The 21,438-nt window shown below is 36.1% G+C and overlaps 1 protein-coding gene across 1 annotated transcript in view; it reads right to left on the reverse strand.

Moving 5' to 3' along the window:
• ablim3 (actin binding LIM protein family, member 3) overlaps window positions 1–21,438 on the reverse strand; it is a 45,820-nt gene that overhangs the window by 17,153 nt on the left and 7,229 nt on the right. Inside the window, exons 3-7 of the mRNA XM_060885736.1 lie at window positions 7,736–7,919; window positions 4,798–4,913; window positions 3,710–3,836; window positions 2,847–2,940; window positions 166–253 (exon numbers count right to left, since the gene is read on the reverse strand). Of these exons, the coding sequence (XP_060741719.1) occupies window positions 166–253; window positions 2,847–2,940; window positions 3,710–3,836; window positions 4,798–4,913; window positions 7,736–7,919 (609 nt within the window). The remainder of the gene's footprint in view (window positions 1–165; window positions 254–2,846; window positions 2,941–3,709; window positions 3,837–4,797; window positions 4,914–7,735; window positions 7,920–21,438) is intronic.

Below are 21,438 nucleotides of genomic sequence, written 5' to 3' on the forward strand. Positions count from 1 at the left end.
GGATAGGATGATAATTATGATAATTATTTAAGGACCAGGAAAAAATCCATAGACCCTTCTAGTTTTTAACATACTGTAGTGTAAGAGAAAAAATCTCTAATGTATGCTAACTGATGACATTTTTGTGGTCTTTTAATTAGTTTAAACTCTTGACTGTTTCCTCACCTGTCAGGTACATCTCCTCTCCTTCCGTAAACATCATCTGACACCGTGCACAGCGAGCACACGTAGGGTGATAGTGCTTCCCTCCAGCCTGGAGACAGTAAGAGTAACAGAATAATAGCACCGATTCCTTCACTTACTTATTATTCAAATAATACTTCTAATAATTCTATTAAATGTTAATTTAAAAAGTGCTGTAAAGATTGCAATAAACCTTGTTATAATTCACTGACTAAATTTCAGAATTTGTCTGTCAAAGGCCCTCCTTTTGATTATGGTTTCAATAGTGACACACATCATGTGCTTATAATTGAAATAACACAAATGTGTTCAGGATACCTTAATGTATCCTTGATTAGGATCCTCTGTTTATACCTTGCTTTTACTTTGTGGCACTGCAAAGTCAATAAAGTGCAATTTATTGTTGTTAAGTACAAGCTTTGTTTACCAAGTTCAGTGTGTCAGCTTCCTGGTTTTGACCCTCATGTAGTGCATGAACCTTTGTTCTGAATATGGATTGCCCTTGCTTGATTTTGACTGTCTTTTGGCCCTTCAAAACTTCATTAGAGACATCATTACAACTGTTAGACATGCTCTAATAAAGCACATAGTGAGTTTAAACATTATTAACCTACTTACTTACCATTTCATTTAGTCATTTAGTGTAAAAAAAAAAACAGTTACATTTTCTGTTCAATATTTTTCCATCTAAGACTTATAATCAATACAGTGGCATTGCAAGCACATTTGTATACAGAATCAGAATTATACTTTATTGGACAAGTATACTTCAATATACAGTAACATTTTTAGTTGTTGCACTATTGTTATATTATAGTAAGATAACAAGGAAAAAGGCATAGAGCATGCTGGTAAGATAACATGTTTGCTATGAATAGAGCCACAGTATTAGTGCACTAATATCTGCCAGAAATGTTTCTTGACAGGTAACTTAGGATATTGCTAGAAATACAATGTATTTATAGGCTTAAGAGAATTTCCTCTTTTTTCCTTTCTATGATTGGTTTATGTAGTGTTTTATAATAACAGAAAAAACAATCTATAGGTGCTACAGCCAGTGAAGGTTCAGCAGAGCTGTGCTGAGTTTGACAAAGAAAATGCAGAAAATATAACTAAATAAAGCTACTTCACTAAAATATGGAATAGTGCCTTGTTCATTACAAGGCAATGCAGTTTCAGATTATTTTTTAAAGCTTGATTTTTTTAGATTAGATTTCCATCTAATAGCTAGTATTTTGATTATTCTCCTTTCTTATACCACAGAATGATCACTACAGTATATGAGCATTGCTGCTTCATCAGGCAATCACATTAAGGGTTAATCGGCTGATAGTAGCTAAAAGACAAGCTGGCGCAATCCAGGCTAGATTCTTCTGTTCAGAGAAATCAGAGAAATGTCCAAATTCTTACATATTGTAGCTGTAAATTAAATCCACTGGAGCACATAGTGACACCAAATCATTCCCTTTTTCTGCAGTGTTTTTCTCCCTCAATGCTTTCTCACCATGTTCACACATTCAATATACTCCTTCCGCCTCTTTATCTCTTTGTCAATCTCTGCCTCATTAACTCTCTCTGTTTTTTCCTTTCTGAACTCCTCTCCCCTGCGTCCTTTTGGTGTTCTCTGTTTATAGTAATGCCAATAAATGCCTGTTGAGAGCTGTGCTTTAAAAAGCAATTCTTATCCCACTGTTTCTCTAGACTCCTACATTCATCTCTTTATATTTAGTTTTTGATCTTTTTATAGACTTGTCCTGCCTCAGGTCAAGTCCAGGTCAGTTTGAATATTTTATTTGTTCCTGAATAAATGCCGGAACTATTATATGCATTGTTTAGAAAAATTGAAGGAGGAAAAAAAAGATGAGATGAGAGTCAACATCTGTGGATGTCACAACATTGTGGTACTCAGTGTTACATACAGACTTGGGCATGAATACTCCCCAAAAATGTTTAATTAAAATTAGTTTAAATTGTAACGGAAGCATCAAAAACTTCTCAAAAAGCATAAAAAACAGAGGCAAAATTATTTTATGACCTTAGATGCTTATTTTGGACTACTAATACATGGTTTGCCAAGGTTGATTTATAAGATTTGCCCTTCACAGAGCACTGACCTTGGTGCCTGACCTCACTAATGCACAAATCCCCAAGCAAGTCCAATATCAAGTGGAAAGCCTTGATCAAGTGGATTCAGCGGATTCAGCGCTAGCTGGTTAGACAAGTTTGTTGGCTAGTTAACAAGCAAATGTTTCACTTTATTTCTGAGATTAAGTACCTGTAAACAGTATTAAAGGTAGTACGCTCATTTCCATTTTAGCAAGCTAGCTGACCTGCCTACTTTAAAGAATACCATGTTAATCTTCTGATTAACTGTGAAATACATGTAAATTGCTTCACTAAAAGCAAATGATACCTATAAACCTCATCAGAATACAGTAATTGCAATCATTGTCCATCAGACTCCATTGACCAAGTTATCACCCAATGGTTTAAAAAAACAACCAATAAACATACTTAGTTTAAGAAAGTAAATGTGCTATATGAGGGGTGAATGCCACAAACCTGTAAAGCACGCTGAGTGATAGCTAACAAGGTGGAAACTAGTGGACATTTGCCTGATTTCCCAGCATTTCCCCCAGATTTTTTTGGGCTATCACACCTACCTCTAGTACTTGTCCACTGATGTATCTGCTGCAGGTCTCACATTTTATTCCAAACTGGGTGTGGTAATCTGACTCACAGTATGGGATCCCATCTCTGAATGAAACATTAATTCACATTACGCACAATTATTAAACAGACAAATATGGACAAATATACCACACTAAAACTACCTGTAGTCAGACATCTTCCTTTAGCTCTTATGCAGTTATGATCAAAGATATATGACTTCCAAAAAATAGCATAACATCACAAAGCGTCTTTTGTACAACTCCCCATAACATCCCAAATCTTCTGATATAAACCTTCCCATGACAGATCAAAGACCTAGTTGTAAAAAACAACTACTGTGCAATAAAGACAAGGTTTTATTTCCTGGAAATTGTGCAGTAAAATGGTTAAAACATGGCTAATTTTTATGTGCTCTCAGATTTGAACATAAAACAGAGAATTCTGGAATGGCCAAGTCAAAGCCCAGATCTAAATCCTACTGATATCCTGTGAGTTAAACAGACTGTGCATGCAGGAAACCCAAAGAATTCTGCATTGAAGAGTGGTATAAACTTTCTTCCAGTTGATACAAGAAAGGTTTCATTTAGGTTATTTCAGCCAAAGGCAGAAACACTAGCTATTAGGCCATATGGTGTCCTAACTTTTACTTAGTTGAAATACTCATTTTGTTGATTTCTTCTAATAAGATGTTTCTACAGGTAAAAATTAAAACAATGTAAGAAATTGACATGTTGACATTTCTTAATAAAGAATGTAATATGAAATGAGGTGTCCTAATTTTTTCACATGACTGTATAAACTTTGGTTTGCTTAAGTAAAGCATTAACACTATGAGTGAAAAGTGCATGCTCACTTGCTTATGTACTCTCCAGTGAGCACAATTCCGCAGGTCTGGCACTTAAAGCAGCTGACGTGCCACTGTTTCTCCAGTGCCAGAAGAGATTGGCCATGCTTGATTTCCTCTTTACAGCCTGCACAGTCTAGAGAGACAGAGAGAGAGAGAGAGAGAGAGAGAGAGAGAGAGAGAGAGAGAGAGAGAGAGAGGGAGAGAGAGAGAGAGAGAGAGAGAGAATTGGAATTTCGACTGTCTAGAAATTCATGTGATGAATCTGTGAAATATGGTGTCAATCATCAAAGCTGACTGATATAATGTCTTGTGGTACTCACATATGCACACAGACACACACTGTGAAATATAATACAACAATATAAGAAATAACTGTGAGGGTCTATGATGCAAAAGTGTAAGAAGGCACTTGTACTGAAAAGTCAGCTGATCATTTGTTTTCATGTGGACATTTGCAGTTATTTTTGGATGTCGTAACCCACACCACTCTCTTTTACACATTCCCAAATGTCAGTCCCTTTCATACCACAGCCTTATATCTCTTTAATATCCATCTCCTACTGTCATTTTCAGTCTACCTGTATTTACTGCAGTTAATAAGTTCATGGGGCCATGAAATAAAAGACAAGACCAACAAAAACTAGACATATGCAACCAAAGAAGCCTGCTAATAGACCAGAGATTAAGTCTTACTTTACCTCCTATAATCTTGGTAAACAACTCTCTCTCTCTCTCTCTCTCTCTCTCTCTCTCACTCTCTCACTCTCTCACTCACTCACACACGCCTTGAAAGACTCCAGAGACTTGTATGTGCTATTAAAGTATAACAATCCATAAATCCATTGGGGTTGTAAATCTATAATACAAGATTGCTGATACCAATAAATTAAGATTTAACATTCAATTAATTGAGTGCAATCATCTTTATTTATAAAAACAGCAACACACATGCAAATATTTACACATGCAGTGAAACACCAACATTAAACGTGTGTGTGAGTGTGTGTGTCTGAAGTATACCACAAGGACAATTTATGAACTGCACTGAAGACACTTCATTCATAAAACACTTTATTGTTTAGAGTGGAACTTACGACTGGGTCCATGAATCCTAATCGGCTCACTTGAAGCAACAAGCTTGAGGGAGCACTGTTGGCAAACACACTCCTTACCACTGAATGTCACTCTGTCTCCAATTGGAAAGGGTTTTCTACAATGGAATAAAAGAGAAAATAAGAAAAAATCAGAAAACCTAAGCATCAATATATTAACAGCACAAAATCTGCATATTTTAAATGTATAAGAATGCCAAAGAGCGCATTATACATAACAGGTAATTGATTATAACAGAACAGTATATTTTTGGATTCAGCAGCAGATGTATTATGAAACAGTTTGATTTAACACCTGTACTTTAACACTTCTTGTGAATTACAGTTACCAGAACCATACGAAACTTTGATAGCATCTTAGGGGCCCAAGAGGAGCTTCTAAAAGCAGAGCACTGGGGGTCAGATGACATTTCAGTTCAAAAAGATGAAACCTTATACTCTTTGAGTCATATAAATAGTCATATCACTGACTTGCACAGGACAGTGACAAGCTCTGCTTAAAAACGTTAGTGGTTGCAATTACAGTATTTATGGGATAAAAATAGTCATAAACACTGAAACCCAGTGGCTTGTCCAGAATGAAAGACACAAGCAGAACATTTGGCAACCTGACCAAGTTTTACTGATGTTGGCCCCTGCCAAAAACAACAGCACAAAAAACACGGGTATCAGATGCCTCTTTCAGAGCAGTGTCTGTGTGTAATTAATAAGGCTATAATAATTCACCACTTCCAGCTTCATCTACACTGTAATCAAGCTGACTGAAAGATACTTCACCAGAGACAAATCTTATTAGAGACACACCCCCACATTTCAATTATATTTACACTCAGTCATGACCTGAACATCAAGTTAATCACTGAGCAGAAAATATTGTCAGTTGGTATAAATGAAATGCTCAGATTTGTTTTTCTGAAGTACTATTATTATACCTTCAAAACATGAGCCCACATCGTATAATGTAATGACTCTATTGACAATATTACTGAATAATCATTTAAAAACAGTGGACCAGGAAACTGAACTGACTTGCACATTAAGACACAAATCTGTGAAATAATCCCATTAGTCATTCTAGTAGTTCAATGGCACTGGTTCAAATCCCAGAGGTACAACAGTGTAGATAGCAAGCCTGATCCTCTTATGTGCTTTCAGCAGTTTTATTTTATTCTTAGCAGATTATTTTACACTATATACCAAATTTTACATCTATTGCTGTACAAATAGTGGGATTTTCATGTATTACACAAATGTGTCCCTGTGTAAATGTGCATATGGACAAGCATATAGGTGAATGTAGGTTTTCCTGTGAACACTTTAGGTTGACCTTGTCATTAACTGCAGTGCCAGTCTCTCAGCTAAATGCTGAAATATCAGGTTTTTAATCATGTAAAATATTCATTATGTTTAAATATTTAATGAACATTGATTCTTTTTGTCCTGCCACACTATTTCATAACAGATTGTTATGAACTAAAACAAGTTATGGACATTATACATGCAACATCTGCCAATTTAAATGAATGTCTTGAATAGAATAAAACAGAGGTCTTTGAAATGTCTAAGAGAAACAAAATTTTGGTCAGCTGCATTACAACATTGTTACATCCTTCCTTCTGAGCCCAGGACCTAGAATTACAGGATCACTGGAAAACTACAGCTTAGAATGGCAGCTTTTTCTCATGATGTAGTGAGCTGTCATGCTGCCTGATACTGCATGGCATGCCTGATAAGAGTTTTGTAGGCTACTCCCAGCAGAAACACCCTGCTGAGCTATTTTGCTACCACTGGCATTGGGATTTGTGAAGCAATTCCAGTCTTTCTTGGCAAATAGATTTTTCTCTCAGAGTTTATTCATCAAATGCTAATTTGTCCCTCATTGGTAAAGGGAAGAAAAGGAGGAAATAAGTGATTTATATTCCTTTACAACCAGGCTGTACAACAGGAAATAAGGAAGCAGGAATAAATAGTCAAGTTTCCAGGATTTCTGAGAAAGCATAAAATAAATCCTCATAACCCTCCTTCACTTGTTCCATTCAGGAAGCAGTTGCTTATATAGGAAGCAGTTCTGAATAGCACTGTTGCACTTTTTTGTTTTTCATTTTATAAACAATATAAACAGTTATTTTTTTTGGGGGTGGGGCGGTATTTGAATTCTGCCTTATTAAGTGCAAAATTGAAGGCACAAAGCTTTGCTTTGGTGGAGGCAATCATGTTGTTTTATAGATAATCAATAATCAGCCTCAATATCAGAATCGATGGATCAAAATAAACCTATTTGCGAATAATTATTTAAAGTTGATACCTCAAAAGTTTATGAAATCAAAGTTTTCATAATTGGCAAGTACAAACTGGTGGGAAAATAATGAAAAAAAATAAAATAAAATAAAACAATGCATTTTCTGTCTTCCTAAAAATATTTTTGTTATAATTTTTATTCAGACAATGGTGATTTGTGTGTGAAAGTGTAAAAGGTTTGTTAGTTAAATCTGTCAAGCATTTGGACGCAAGTGCAGAGCGTACTGAAATCCACATTACAATATACAGAACCTGGTAGAATCAGTCAGAAAGAGTCAAATACAAGCATTTGGAGAAATACAGATAATAGAAAAAATATTAAAAATTCTAAAATTAATCATTAGTATAGTTTACTAAAACAGTAATAGTTATGGCCCAACAAGGAAAAGTAAAAAAAGCAGCATTTTTAAATACTCTAGCACAGGTGTAACATCACTCATCACTCATTAACCAATGACTTATTAAGGGTTTAGTCTGGAATGAACATAAACATTTACCATTGTAACTAAAATGGTATTGTAGTTACATCAGCTAAACATTTTTTATAGGATAAAACCAAAAAGCAGTACTTTGGTACTAACTTATTAACTTTTTATTTATTTTCTTCTCTTGAAAGACCCACCTACAGACACTGCAAACAAAGCACTTTGGGTGATATGTGTGGCCCAGCGCTGATACCACCTCTCCTGTGATGAAGTCCCCACAGCTTTCACACTTTGTGCCATACAGACGCTGGTAATCTGCTGTGCATATGTACTCGCCCTTCTTCTGGAAAAATCCGGAACGAGCCAAATTACAGCCACACACTGCCAAGAAGAAAGTGCAAGATTTACAATAGAGCAGCAACACAGAACATTAGAAACTATGTAAGACCCCTACCTGCAATTTTAAGAATTATAGAAATGTTGTCTGGTCCATTTTAGTTTTTGTTCATAGTAAAGAATTTTGTGCATTTTTTCTAAATGCTGTCAAGTTGTAAATGTAATTGTTAATGCTCAATCCATTACACAGTTGAGGTTCTAGGATATTGTTCTTTTTAATAATGCTGCAAACATGTGCTTGTCATTCCAAGTTCCAATATAAAACCAGAAACCTCTAGTTATTTTCATGTGGAGCTCTTATAATAGATACATTTGTTCAGCTATTAAACAGACAGAAACTAGTTTTGTTATATATTTTTTTCCAAGCTGAAAATAAAGAGAATAGCAGAAACACAAAAGCCCTGTTGTACGTGTTAACTATATAAAACCATAAGACTGATGTTTTATCTCAAACCATTGACTTCAACTTATTATCTGGGGATATGAAGCCCTTTCTGGAAGAAATATCTTATTGCAACCAACAAGCATGCCTCACTTTCATTAAATAAATTCAGAGACCTGAACATCCATCTAGACAAGCTACAAGCTGTCTAATGCTGCTGGCATTAGTCAGCCAAAAACATGTTTGTATGTTTTATGCCATTGTAATTGTGTTAATTTCTTATTAAAGTAATTTTTGATGCTTAGTTTCCGAATTCACTGATTGGTCTCAAAATCGCTTATTCTCTTGTAAAAAGCAGTAACCCCTACACCCAGGATTATCAAATTGTGGTTTTTCTCTGGCCCCAACTAATCCTCCAAAACATTTCCAATTACATTAAAATTAAATAGAATCTATAAAAAAATAGTCAAATGTATTATTAAATATATTAAATACTTTCTCACAATGGGGATTGCTGATTTTCCATATACAAGTGACCTCATCAGAGAAGGACCACAGAACAAAAAATATGTGAATAGTCAAATTTGCTATAGAAAACAAAGAAAAATAAAGTAAGGTATAAGAATGTACAGTCATGTGAAAAAAAAATTAGGACACCCCATGAAATCCTGTGTTTTTTTAAATAGTTAAAAATATTAACAACAAATAAAACAAAGAAAGGTCTTTAGGTTTTAAATGATCTGTAAAATTTAATTTTTAAAAAATGTTATTTCAGTTGAGGAAAGAAGTAAGGACACCCCTACATTTATTTATACTTAAAATCGGAAAAAAAAAACTACAGATATTTAATCTTAATTGTTGAAGTGACGGTAAACACCAAGATCGGTGAGATCCAAAGAGCTCTCTGAGGCTGATTTCCCACTGAAATCTTGTGGGGCTTTTGGAGACGGCATGCAAGAAACCCCTCTAACATCACACAGCTGAAAGAATTCTTCATGGAGGAGTGGTGGAAACTTTCTTCCAGTTGATGTTTGAAACTGTTATTGCAGCCAAGTGGGAAATATACTAGCTGTTAGGTCATAGGGTGTCCTAACATTTTTCTCAGTTGAAATAGTTTTGTTGATTTATTTTGTTTAATAAGTGAAAAGATATTTTGTTGTTGTTACAAGCAATACCATCAATTTCATCTACAGGTACAAATTAAGTCAATATCAGAAATTGACATGTTAACATTTCTTAATAAAGAACTTAAGATCTAATGGTGTATCCTAATTTTTTCACATAACTGCATGTGGTAGTAAATTTCACTTCTATAAAGACAGTTCTGCTGGTACATGACAGTAGGGTTGCTAATAGTACTAAAATCATTGCTTATGCATGCTAAAATTCATATCTGCAATACATCTCGGCATGCATTTATGTTGTACATTTATTCATTTCCACTTCTACCTATTTCAATAAATAAATAAATAAATTAACAAAAAACAAAAAATCTTCCCTATAATCTGCCTTTAATCTGTCAGTCAACTCAGAGAATTACCTGATAGATCCCAAATAGTCTGGCTTCACAAGCATCCAGTCCACTCAGGCTACCCTGTTGATTGTTGAGGGTACCAAAAGATAGTTACCTATGTTTAGACCATTTAATCGGATTGTAGGCATTTAAGCATTTCCAAGGCAATTCTGTACACCATTTTACTGGTTTAAAATAATTAGCTCTGCCTGCCCGGTTCTTGCTTTACAGACATCTCATGCTTGGATAAAGGATCATAACATTCAAGAACACTGATTATTTCCTCCACATTACAAGAATCCACTTTCACACCTCTACAATTGCTCAAAACTATGGAAAAGCTCACCAAGGTCTCCGTAGTCTTTGGCAGTGTATGTTCAAATAAAGTTATTTCCTATGCTGTGTATGTACAACTGTGCCATTGTTTTGTGGTTAGTTATATGTGGCTGGCATGGAATTTGTCACACAAAGAATTTCAAATAGTTAGAAGATTTAAACACACTATTCACGATGATGAACCTTGTTCCGAATGAAGTTATTAATGAAAAATCAGAACTATAATGTTCCAACCTCAACAATTCATTGCAGCAAACTCTCAGAAACTAAAACATTTTAAAAGACAAATAGCTTACATCAATTTCCAGCATGTTTATACTGACATACTATAACTGATCTTATTGCACTGATACAGTGTTTTGTCACATTCTTCATGAACAGCCTGGGTTTTATGTACAAAACAGTACATAAGAAGGCTGGAGTACAAGTGCTAAGTTGGCAAAACAATGGCAAAATTGCAAGTACAGTAGATATAGTCCTCATATCCTCATATGAGTAAATTAGCAGTAGTTTTGCATGTAGTTTATTTTCAAACTCTCAAATTCAGGTGAAAATAAACTACTGTACATGCAAAACTACTGCTAATTTACTCATATGAGGATATGAGGACTGTATCTACTGTACTTGCAAATTTTTTAACCAGTGCTGTATAGACAATGCTTTTGAATTGTCAACATTAGGTTTAAATTCATTCCCATCTACATGATTTATTGATTACAACAAATGTACTTATATGAGACCATTTTATAATAATAATACTGGTTAATTGGGCTGTATTTGTTACATAGATCTGGCAACACTGGCCATACCATATACCGTATGTCAGGAACCCATAAATAATTTTTCTTCTCACCTATAACATGGATATTTAACACTTTAAACAGTGTTTACGATTAAACTGTTTACGATTAAATCCAAAATCAACCACAAACATTTATGTATTTAAACATTGCACATTCATGCATTTAATCATTTGGAAGCAGCACAATGCAGAAAATCATGATACAGGGCAAAAGCTTCAGTTAATAATCATATCAAACATCAGAATAGGAAAAAAGTAATTTCTGTAGCTTTAACCAAGGCATGAATGTTGGCACCAAAGGGGCTGGTTTCAGTTTTTTAAAAACTGCTGATCTCCTGGGATTTTCCAAGACCACAGTATGTTTCAAAATATTTTGCAACCAGCCAATTTTTCCAGTAAGTAAATTAATTAAATTGCAAAGAAGCTATATTAATGCCTTATACATAGTTTAATTGTTCTTTTATGAGTCTTTAATTAATAAGTACTTTTGTAATAAGATTTTTTAACACTGTTACTGAACTTGAATTTCCTATTTTGTGCTTAACTTCTTTTACAGCTACTCAGTACACTTCTACTGCATATTTAGAAACCAGTATCAAGTGCAGTTAAGATACAGCCTTAGTAACTGAATATTAGATTCAGATGCACTGCAACCATATTTTGAAGCTGCATCATTTGTGTTTACATGCTTTGTTTGTTTATATCCTGATATGTAACTATGATAAAAAATCGTGAACCCTACTGTGAAGGCCTTTTGCTTTGATTAAAGTATGCATATGCAAATAAAATGAATTGAATTAAAAATAATTGATCTTTAATCACTCAAGATTTTTTTCTGGCTACATTTGTTCATCTAAGATAAAAAACAAATTTGCAGTTTTGGCTATAAAGGATTCTTATGTCTGTGGAACGACAAAATCAAGGCAGCCGTCTTCAACATTCTGTATAAGTCCCAAGAGAAAAGCATCCGTGCACTAGATTCTCAAAGGTCCTGCTATGATCACAAGAACCCAATATCCAAGAGTAGCAGCAGTGCAGATTATCAAACAGACACATTATCTGTCTCTCACACACACACCACTTTCAGGTTTTTTTTTTTCAGGTCTCCTGAGATGTTTTCTTTGCTTGATGTAGACCAATAATTTGACCCTTTTGAAAGAGAGTAATATCTTTTCTATGACCACAGGATATGTCCGCTGCCATAGGTGTTTAAGAAATGAAAATCTACTCGCTGTATCAGTTAGAGTTAAATAACTTGTTGCCAGCTGAAGCATATTCATTAATGCAGAAATTATCCAATGGAAAGCTCTTACCTATGGCTTAGTTGTATCCAGGTGGTAGAAAGGACAACAAATAATTCACATTTTACATGTATTAATTTTAATTATTGTTCCAGTATTGATAACTAAATTTCTGTAAAGGAGTTCATTGGCTAAAGGCAGCTATGGGAGGACAAAACTCTTCCAGGGTGCCATGGGTAACCGAAACTTTATACAGAAACAGCAGGGTCCCATACAAAAGTTAGTTATTTGTGTTGCTTTCTTGGTAAATAACATGTACATAGTAAGAATTACACTAAAAACTCCTAAAGGTGAATGCAAAATGTATGTAATGACCAACACAATCTGTATAACCAGATATACTGTTCAGTAAATCACCTATACAGCTAAAGCTTTCAAAAAGAGTAGGAACATTCTCATTTTTGCAAATAACTGATGCTAACATGGTATAGGTATTTTTACTGTTTTGATAATTAGGTCAGATATAACTAAAAACAACATAAGCAACAACACAGAAATCAGAAAACTAATTCCTATAACCATAGCAATTCATATTGTTGTTTTTAGCAAGCACTGACAGAATTAGTAAAATAAAAAGTGGCTTACATTTCTATTTCTGCCATACCCACTAATTTATATGTCTGGGTAAATAAATCATATGTGTGGCCTGCCCTCTCTTTTTAAATGTTAAATATTTCACAGTCAACCACAAGTAAAATGGAAAACAGTTTGACTGCATACTTTTATATGCTGTAGCAACTTTATTCTGTAATTCTGTTATTTAACAGTACAAATAATCAAATTGAAAGCTGCCCTGTTCTCCACAACACTTACTAGCTCTGCCTACCTACCTACCTACCTACCGACCTACCTACCTGCCTGCCTACTGGCCTGCCTACCTACCTACCTACCTACCTACCTACCTCCCTCCATCCATCCAGCCATCTAGCCATCCATCCATCCATCCATCCATCCATCCATCCATCCTTGTTTTAGATTTTTGTCATAGATCTACAGTGTGAATAAACAGCGTGTGTATATGAAAAATAGCAACAATATTCTCAAAAGATCTGTCATCTTTCAAGGTAGTAAACTGTCTATTCACAAGTGACATTTTAACCTTCTGTCACTTTGCTCTGTCTCTTTGTGGGGCACACAGCAAGTGAACAGTTACTGCTGGATCTCCCAACATACAGTTACCAAGTGTTTGGAACTTTACAAACCATATAACATTATACTACCATCAAACCGCCAACAGTAAAATACAGCTGATTGGTAGACATAGGGTTTTTCTTGGGATATGCGGATCAGCTTGGGAATGGTTCGCTTCCTACCTGGAAGGACGCTCATATCAGGTAACATGGAGGGGAGTGACATCTGCTCCACGCAGACTCTCCACTGGCGTCCCACAAGGCTCAGTACTTGGTCCTCTTCTTTTCTCCCTGTATACTCACTCTCTTGGTGAAGTTATTTCCTCACATGGGTTCTCTTACCACTGCTATGCTGATGATACACAACTTATCTTCTCTTTCCCACCCGCAGATGCCACAGCTTCTGACCGGATCTCTGCATGTCTGGCAGAAATTTCATCATGGATGACTGCTCATCAGTTAAAGCTTAATCCTAGCAAAACTGAGCTGCTCTTCATCCCAGGTGATTCATCCCCAGGTCATGATCTTGCTATATCCTTGCACAACGATCTGATCTCCCCTTCAGCCACAGCTCGCAACCTTGGGGTAACCATGGACAATCAACTGTCCTTTTCCTCTCATGTTGCTAATGTGACTCGCTCATGTCGGTTTCTTCTCTACAACATTAGAAGGATTCGACCATTTCTGTCCACACAGGCTGCTCAGGTACTTGTTCAGTCTCTTGTCATTTCTAGACTGGATTACTGCAATGCACTGCTGGCAGGTCTACCTATGAACGCAATCCGTCCTCTGCAAATGATCCAAAATGCAGCTGCCCGGCTTGTTTTCAACCTGCCAAAGTTCTCTCATACCACCCCGCTGCTGCGATCCCTCCACTGGCTTCCGGTAGCTGCACGCATCAGATTCAAAACACTGATGCTGGCCTACAAAGCCAAAAATGGACCAGCTCCCTCTTACCTCAAAGCCCTCATCACTCCTCGCACTGCACCCCGCACCCTCCGATCTACCAGCACTGCTAGACTGGTTCCACCATCTCTCAGGGTAAGAGGCAAGTATACTACAAGACTCTTCTCTGTACTGGCACCAAGGTGGTGGAACGAACTTCCCCTAGAGGTCCGGACAGCTGAGTCACTGGCTATTTTCAAGCGGCGGTTGAAGACCTACTTATGCAGGAAACACTTCAACTAGCACTTCTTTCATTATCTTTTGCATTTTAAAAAAAAAAAAAAAAAAAAAAAAAAAAAAAAAAAAACACCTTTGACACTTTCATTGTAACTTTGAACAAATGTTTTAAACTCATGGTATCTTAAGTATGTAACTTAGTGATCCAGCATTAATGTATTCAATGTTAGAGATTTAAGCACTTATGTACGTCGCTCTGGATAAGGGCGTCTGCCAAATGCTGTAAATGTAAATGTAAATGTTTTATAGTAACCACCAGCTACTTTGGTGTGAACTTATCATTAAAATGATTTTTAGATACATTAATACTTAGATAATTAAGTATTACATTTTTACATTATGTTGTAGGCCTCTTTAATCCTTTTCAACAGGAACAGTTGCCTCTTTCAACCAAAAAAAGGCATTTTGACTATTTTATTCATCCCTACCTCAGTTAATTAAGCAGATATAGGATAAGGTTAAAGTTAAAGTTCACGTCAAACAGAAAGGAAGCTGAGAAACAGAAACAGAAATGCCAAGATGCTTTTCTTCTTATGTTTTTGTACACAGACACACACACACAGACACACACGTCTGTGTGTGTGTACAAAAACATAAGTAGAAACACATCTCAGCATGCAGAAACCATCAAACATTTTGGTGGTTGGGCTACAACATCAAAAGTCCACATGAGGTTTCATTCCTGTCAGCCAAGAACAAGAGTCTGAATCATGGGCAAAAACTTACCCTTATCTGGACAGCTGAAGGTCAGAAAAAAAATCATGTGGTCTTTTTCTAGTCTTCACCTGTTTAGTTTGGGTGACCCTGTGCCCATAATAGCTTCCGATTATTGTTCTTGGCTGACAGGAATTAGTTCATCAGGTTTTGAACTACAGTACTTAAACCAGCCCACCTGGCACCAACAACCATTACAGAATTAAAGTCATACATATAACACTTTTTTGATATCTCTTTTTGAACATTAAATGAAACCCTTGACCTGCATCCGCATTTTTTTGCACTGTGCTGCTACCATGACTGGCCGATTGGATAAAGGCGTAGAGGAGCAACTGTCTGGGAGGAAACTTGAGTCGCAGTTCCAACATGGTGGCTCTAGGAGCCTGTGGCAGGGACTAAGGAACATCACGGACTATAGAACACCAGCTTCTAGAATGGGGAATGCGGATGCTTTTCTGGCAGACAAGCTAAACATCTTTTACGCTCGCTTCAAGGCTGCAGCTAACCACGCTAGACAAACAGCATGCTCGCTTGCATCAAGATTGTAAAGGATCTCAGGCATCCCAACAATGGACTCTTTTCTTTGTTGCGTTCAGGGAATGAGGAGAAGCTTCTTCCCACAGGCCATTCGGAGTTTAAACCAGGAAACACCCAGGATCTAGTACTGGACCTCTCTCTCCATCTTCACTGTTTTTCTGCACACCTTTTTCGCACTATGACACTTTAACTCTGGACTGTCTCTTTAACTCTGGACTTGCACAGCACAGTGCCACTTTATACACTCTATACACAACATACTGCACATACATACTTTAAGGACAATCATTAAAAACCATACACATATATGTATATGTTTATGTATATACATAATTTTTTTTCACATATATTTTCATATTTTCATATTTTATATAGTTTTTTATATAGTTTATACTTTTATTTATCTGTATCCTTTTGGTTTTGGTTTTTACTCTTTATCCCTAATTGCATTCCATTTATGCTTAAATACTGGACAGAAGCAAAAAGCATTTCACTGCATGTCGTACCCTGTATGTATGTGTATGTGACAAATAAAATTTGATTTGATTTGATTTGTACTGGTGTACCTATTCAATTAAAATACTGGTGAATGTTCACTGATAGATTTATTTCACTTTTTAAGTTTCAAGTGAGAAAATTAAAGCATGAAATTTACAAATGTATTATGGCAGGATGGGTCAGTTAATATTAGATTGTGTTACAACTGTCACAAATTCCAGATTTGCATTTGCAAGTCATCACTATATTTGCATTTTTAGAATATAGCAAATTTTTTATAGAGGGATTTATTTATCTATTATGTATCACATATTCCTGTCCATTTTAACTTCATTTAGCTAAAAAAAACTTGTCTAAAAATGCTTGTTCTGGTCAAACCCATCCCAACTAACCTGTATCAACCAAAGTAAAAGGAGACATATGCCCAGATGGGTAGATCTGATCATCGGGGCATGCATGCCCCCACTTGAATTGTTCAATAAAGAACTTCCCTGCATACACATCTATGACTGTACTGTAATCATTCTTAGTGTCATTCAATTTGCTCATTTGTAAACATTAAATATTTGCTTACCTGGTGGCATAATCATGTAGTGATCTATATAGACAACATATAATGTGTCTCTCTGCACACAGTGTGTGCACTTGTTTTATTCTCTTCTTTTAAGTTTCCTAAACAATCAACATGAACATTCAGAACAGTACGTATGGTGTGGTGTATAAAGCTTTTCAGTCCTGAATATTACTGCACGATATAACAACTGATGTTTCTAGACAAATATTCACAGCTGGTACAATATTTTGATGTTAGCATTTAACACATTTTTCTGTCAATTACAGAATAATAGAGATCATTTTTACCTTTTATATTTACTAATTGAGTTGATCTGTATCAGTAAGTGCTAATTGACTGCTTTGTTTCATTTCCTTCATGTCACGAAATTTCTTTATCTTCTTCTGATTGTAATCTGTGGTACTTAAGACTTTACACTCATTTATTTTTAAAAGCAGACAAACCTGGAAACCTTCAGAGAATTTGTTTCTCTCAATTAGAAAGACCAGATATGAAAGACTGAATAGAATTTAATAAAAAAGAGTAGTGTGTAAAACATAACTACTCAGTACTGATTAAATGAAATTACCTACATCACAATAGAAGCTATAAAATAGCTCACACATTTCCATTTTATAAACACTAGGAAAAGCTCACACAACAGCATATGCAAAGGGAAGACGGTGTCTACCACATCGATGCTATCATGCTGCCAAGTCCCTCAACTCTGGGAGAATTTCTCCCCAGCAACCACTGCATGGGCTTAATGATTGGACAAGCACATGTTTCCATAGCTACTGGAAGCTGTTCATCCTGTTCACTTTCCCCCTCCACCACAGTGCCAGACAAGTCAGAAAAAAAAGCATTCTGTATATTTCACCTAAGGACGTTTCTGTCTTAATGCTAAATCAGCAATCACATTGCATTTTTTGTTTAGTTATTTTTCAGATTAGATCAGACATGCAAAAAAGGACAAAAAATCTCATTGTTTACTTTTATTCCTTTTTATAAAAGATCACAATTACCTGTAATCAATCTATCTATCTATCTATCTATCTATCTATCTATCTATCTATCTATCTATCTATCTATCTATCTATCTATCTATCTATCTATCTATCTATCTATCTATCTATCTATCTATCTATCTATCTATCTATCTATCTATCTATCTATCTATCTATCGTGTTTCTCTATACTACTAATGTATGGTTAATTTGGAATCCACCCAAGACACTCAGACACATATACACACACGCTACATTCAGACTCTACTTGTGGAAAAATGGAGAACACATCTAAGGCTACAGAAAGCTACATGACTAACAGCAGAATAGAAGCCCCATGATTGAGACACACCACCCAGGGTGGAAAGAGTGGAAGCTAAATAAGTTTAATTTTGCTGTATTGTTTTTGTTTTGTTTTATGCTGTTATAAGAATCTAAATGGATCACACATTAAGTTTCACTTAAGTTTCAATTTAAACATGTAATGTTTTAATAATTTAAAAACGGAAACCTAGGCTACACATTCAAGAAATGCTTATTTGTGCTGCAAAATGTATCATCAATCAGTCCCTACAATGGTTTTGGAGCATAACATAAGGGGGAGAGAGAGAGAGAGAGAGAGAGAGAGAGAGAGAGAGAGAGAGAGAGAGAGAGAGAGAGAGAGAGAGAGAGAGAGAGAGAGCGAGAGAGAGAGAGAGAGAGAGAGAGAGAGAGAGAGAGAGAGAGAGAGAGAGAGAGAGAGAGAGAGAGAGAGAGAGAGAGAGAGAGAGAGAGAGAGAGAGAGAGAGAGAGAGAGAGAGAGAGAGAGAGAGAGAGAGAGAGAGAGAGAGAGAGAGAGAGAGAGAGAGAGAGAGAGAGAGAGAGAGAGAGAGAGGGGGAGGGAGAGAGAGAGAGAGAGAGAGAGAGAGAGAGAGAGAGAGAGAGAGACAGACAGAGAGAGAGAGAGAGAGAGCACATTTTCTGATACTTAAATTTAGTCTGAGTAAGAAAATTATTATTTTTAAAATATTGGAATGAGAAAAGAAAAAATGCAAATATGTCATAAGACACCATGTCAGAATAGTTGAAAATCCAGTTCAAGCTTCACCCTGACTACACTCTCATTTCTATCCTCTATACTATAGGCTCTCATTTCTAGCATGATAAAATACCGATTTTTGAACAGAGTGGAAATAAAATATTAATCATATGAAGCCAAAAGTCTTCTTTTTGATGTGGCAGAGGTACATCTGAAATTTTACAGTTTATAGCTGCACTTAAACAACTGTTTATTAACTTGGAGATCACAGAACAGCTCAACCACTTTGCACAAAATCATGGAAATGTGCAGATGGAAAATCCCAAATATCAGCCAAGAACATCAGGCTGCTTGTGGTATAAAGAGAGGTTAGTAAGGGATGTTTAAATCCAGCATTTTCCACTCAACTTCATTTTGTCCTTTTTTTCCTTAAAGATGTTTTTAAAGCTTTCATGCCACCAGATTCATTTTGATTCCAATTACAATAGTGTGCTAATTCACTGCATGTAATGATCTTAAATTGTTTTAAATAAGAAGCAAATCACAGTCATTAATTATTATCTCTTTCAATTCAAGGGAACTTAATTACCTTTAATTCAGTGCTTTTAACATACAGAATGTACAAAAAGGAGGCAAAAAAGTGTGGAGAGACATGGAGAATAAGAGAAATACAAGAGAAGAGCAGCGGTTCAAAGCAGAAAACATGACTTCTAAGCTTCACTAAATCCTAGTCAGTTTCCCTCATATATTCGTGGGCTGATACTCTTTACCCTGAAGCTAATACCTACTAATATAGCAGTTTGTCCAACAGGAAAATCCACCGCTTGACAAATATATAATTTTAGCTCAATAAATAATACAACAAAATTTGTCAAATTTAGTTACACACCAATTCTTTCTGTTGTGGTAAACACAAAACATACAGCAGAACAGTCACTTTGGGCTTAATGGGTTCTACTACTCTACAAAATTTGCACTGTGCAGAATCACACAAATGAAACCAGGGAACCTGGAGAAAACCACTCTGACATTGTGAGTCATGCAAAACACTGCACAAAAACAGAATTTAAATACAGTGTTTAAACATCAGTGTGCTTCCCTTAATGTAAGTCCATATGGTGGCAATCTGCATATAGATTTGTCTATAATAGGAGAGGGGGATTGGGGACAAAGTGGAGGATTAATTAGTGAATGGCTTCACCGGGCCAGATTGTGATCCCTAACTCACCCATGTCCTTCCAAGCTTTGGGGATTTGGGTAAGAGTACCTTCACTGTCACTGTTTCAGTGGTTGACCTTCTTTAGACCACTTTTGATAGGTACTATTCACTACATGCTGGGAACACCTGACACAATCTGAGGATGCTCCGGCCCAGCTGTTTGGCCATCACAAATTAGCTTTTGTCAAAATCGCTCAGGTCGTAACACTTGCCTATTTTCCCTGCTTCCAACACATCAAATTAAAGAGCTGAATGTTCACTTCACAATATATTCCATCCCTTGACGGGTGCCATTGTAGTGAGATAATCAATGCTGTTCTCTTTACCCGTCAGTGGTTTTAATATTATGGTCAGTTGGCAGAGATATATAAAATGTCCAATCCATGAAGACCATAGACATAACGAACCTGCTGCAGAAGATCCTTACCAGATACCACAGCACACCTTCAGAGGTCTTATGCCTTGAAGCCATAGATGTGTATTTTATTTATGTTTTTTAGATATGGATTGAATCAGCAAGTCTGTTTTGTCAAAGTTATGAACTATTCACTGATGAATAGTTCATAACTTTGACCCCCTCTTAATCCCCATGTCTGCAACTAATTACCAATGACATTAAGATGTTTACCCTTTGCCTGCCTCGTATGTCTAAATGTTGGCTAGTCTTGTGTTGGTTACCAAAAACTCCTACTGACACGAGACAGCTGAAGACTGTATGAAGAGCATTTTTCTTATCTGCAGCTGTCAATTTTAGGTGAGCCTGTGCCCACTGTAGCCTCAGATTCCTCTTCTGAGCTGACTGGACTGAAAAGGTTGCCCAGTCACTTTTCTCATCAAAAAATCTTGTCTTTGAAAACAGCATGACACTAAATCCATGTGTAACATATTTGTCTACACCCTATGGCCTTAGCTTATCTGTCTAATAATTTGTCTACAGAGATTTGCCTGGTGAATTTCCATGGTGTAGGGACAAAGGCAACCCACTGAAGCCAGGGTCCCTGCTATAAAGAATTGAGAGTATCTTCACATCTTGATAAGATTGTGGCCTCCTATCCAATCGGGACACAACGATTTGCTACATGCACCTTCTCTTTACCCACTTACTTCTTTTCTAAGTTTTGATATAGAATGTTCCCATTGGTGATTATGCTCCAGTAGGTTTGATGTTGTTGCGAATAACCTCCAACCAGGGTGCCCCTTCACACAGTTACCCCAGCAACCATTCAAATGCAGTGTCAGCATGGAAAAAGCAATTTGGAGCAGACACTGGAACATATGGCCAGCCATACAAAACAACAGCTAACAAAAC

Source organism: Tachysurus vachellii, chromosome 13, assembly GCF_030014155.1.
Source record: "Tachysurus vachellii isolate PV-2020 chromosome 13, HZAU_Pvac_v1, whole genome shotgun sequence".
NCBI lineage: Eukaryota > Metazoa > Chordata > Actinopteri > Siluriformes > Bagridae > Tachysurus > Tachysurus vachellii.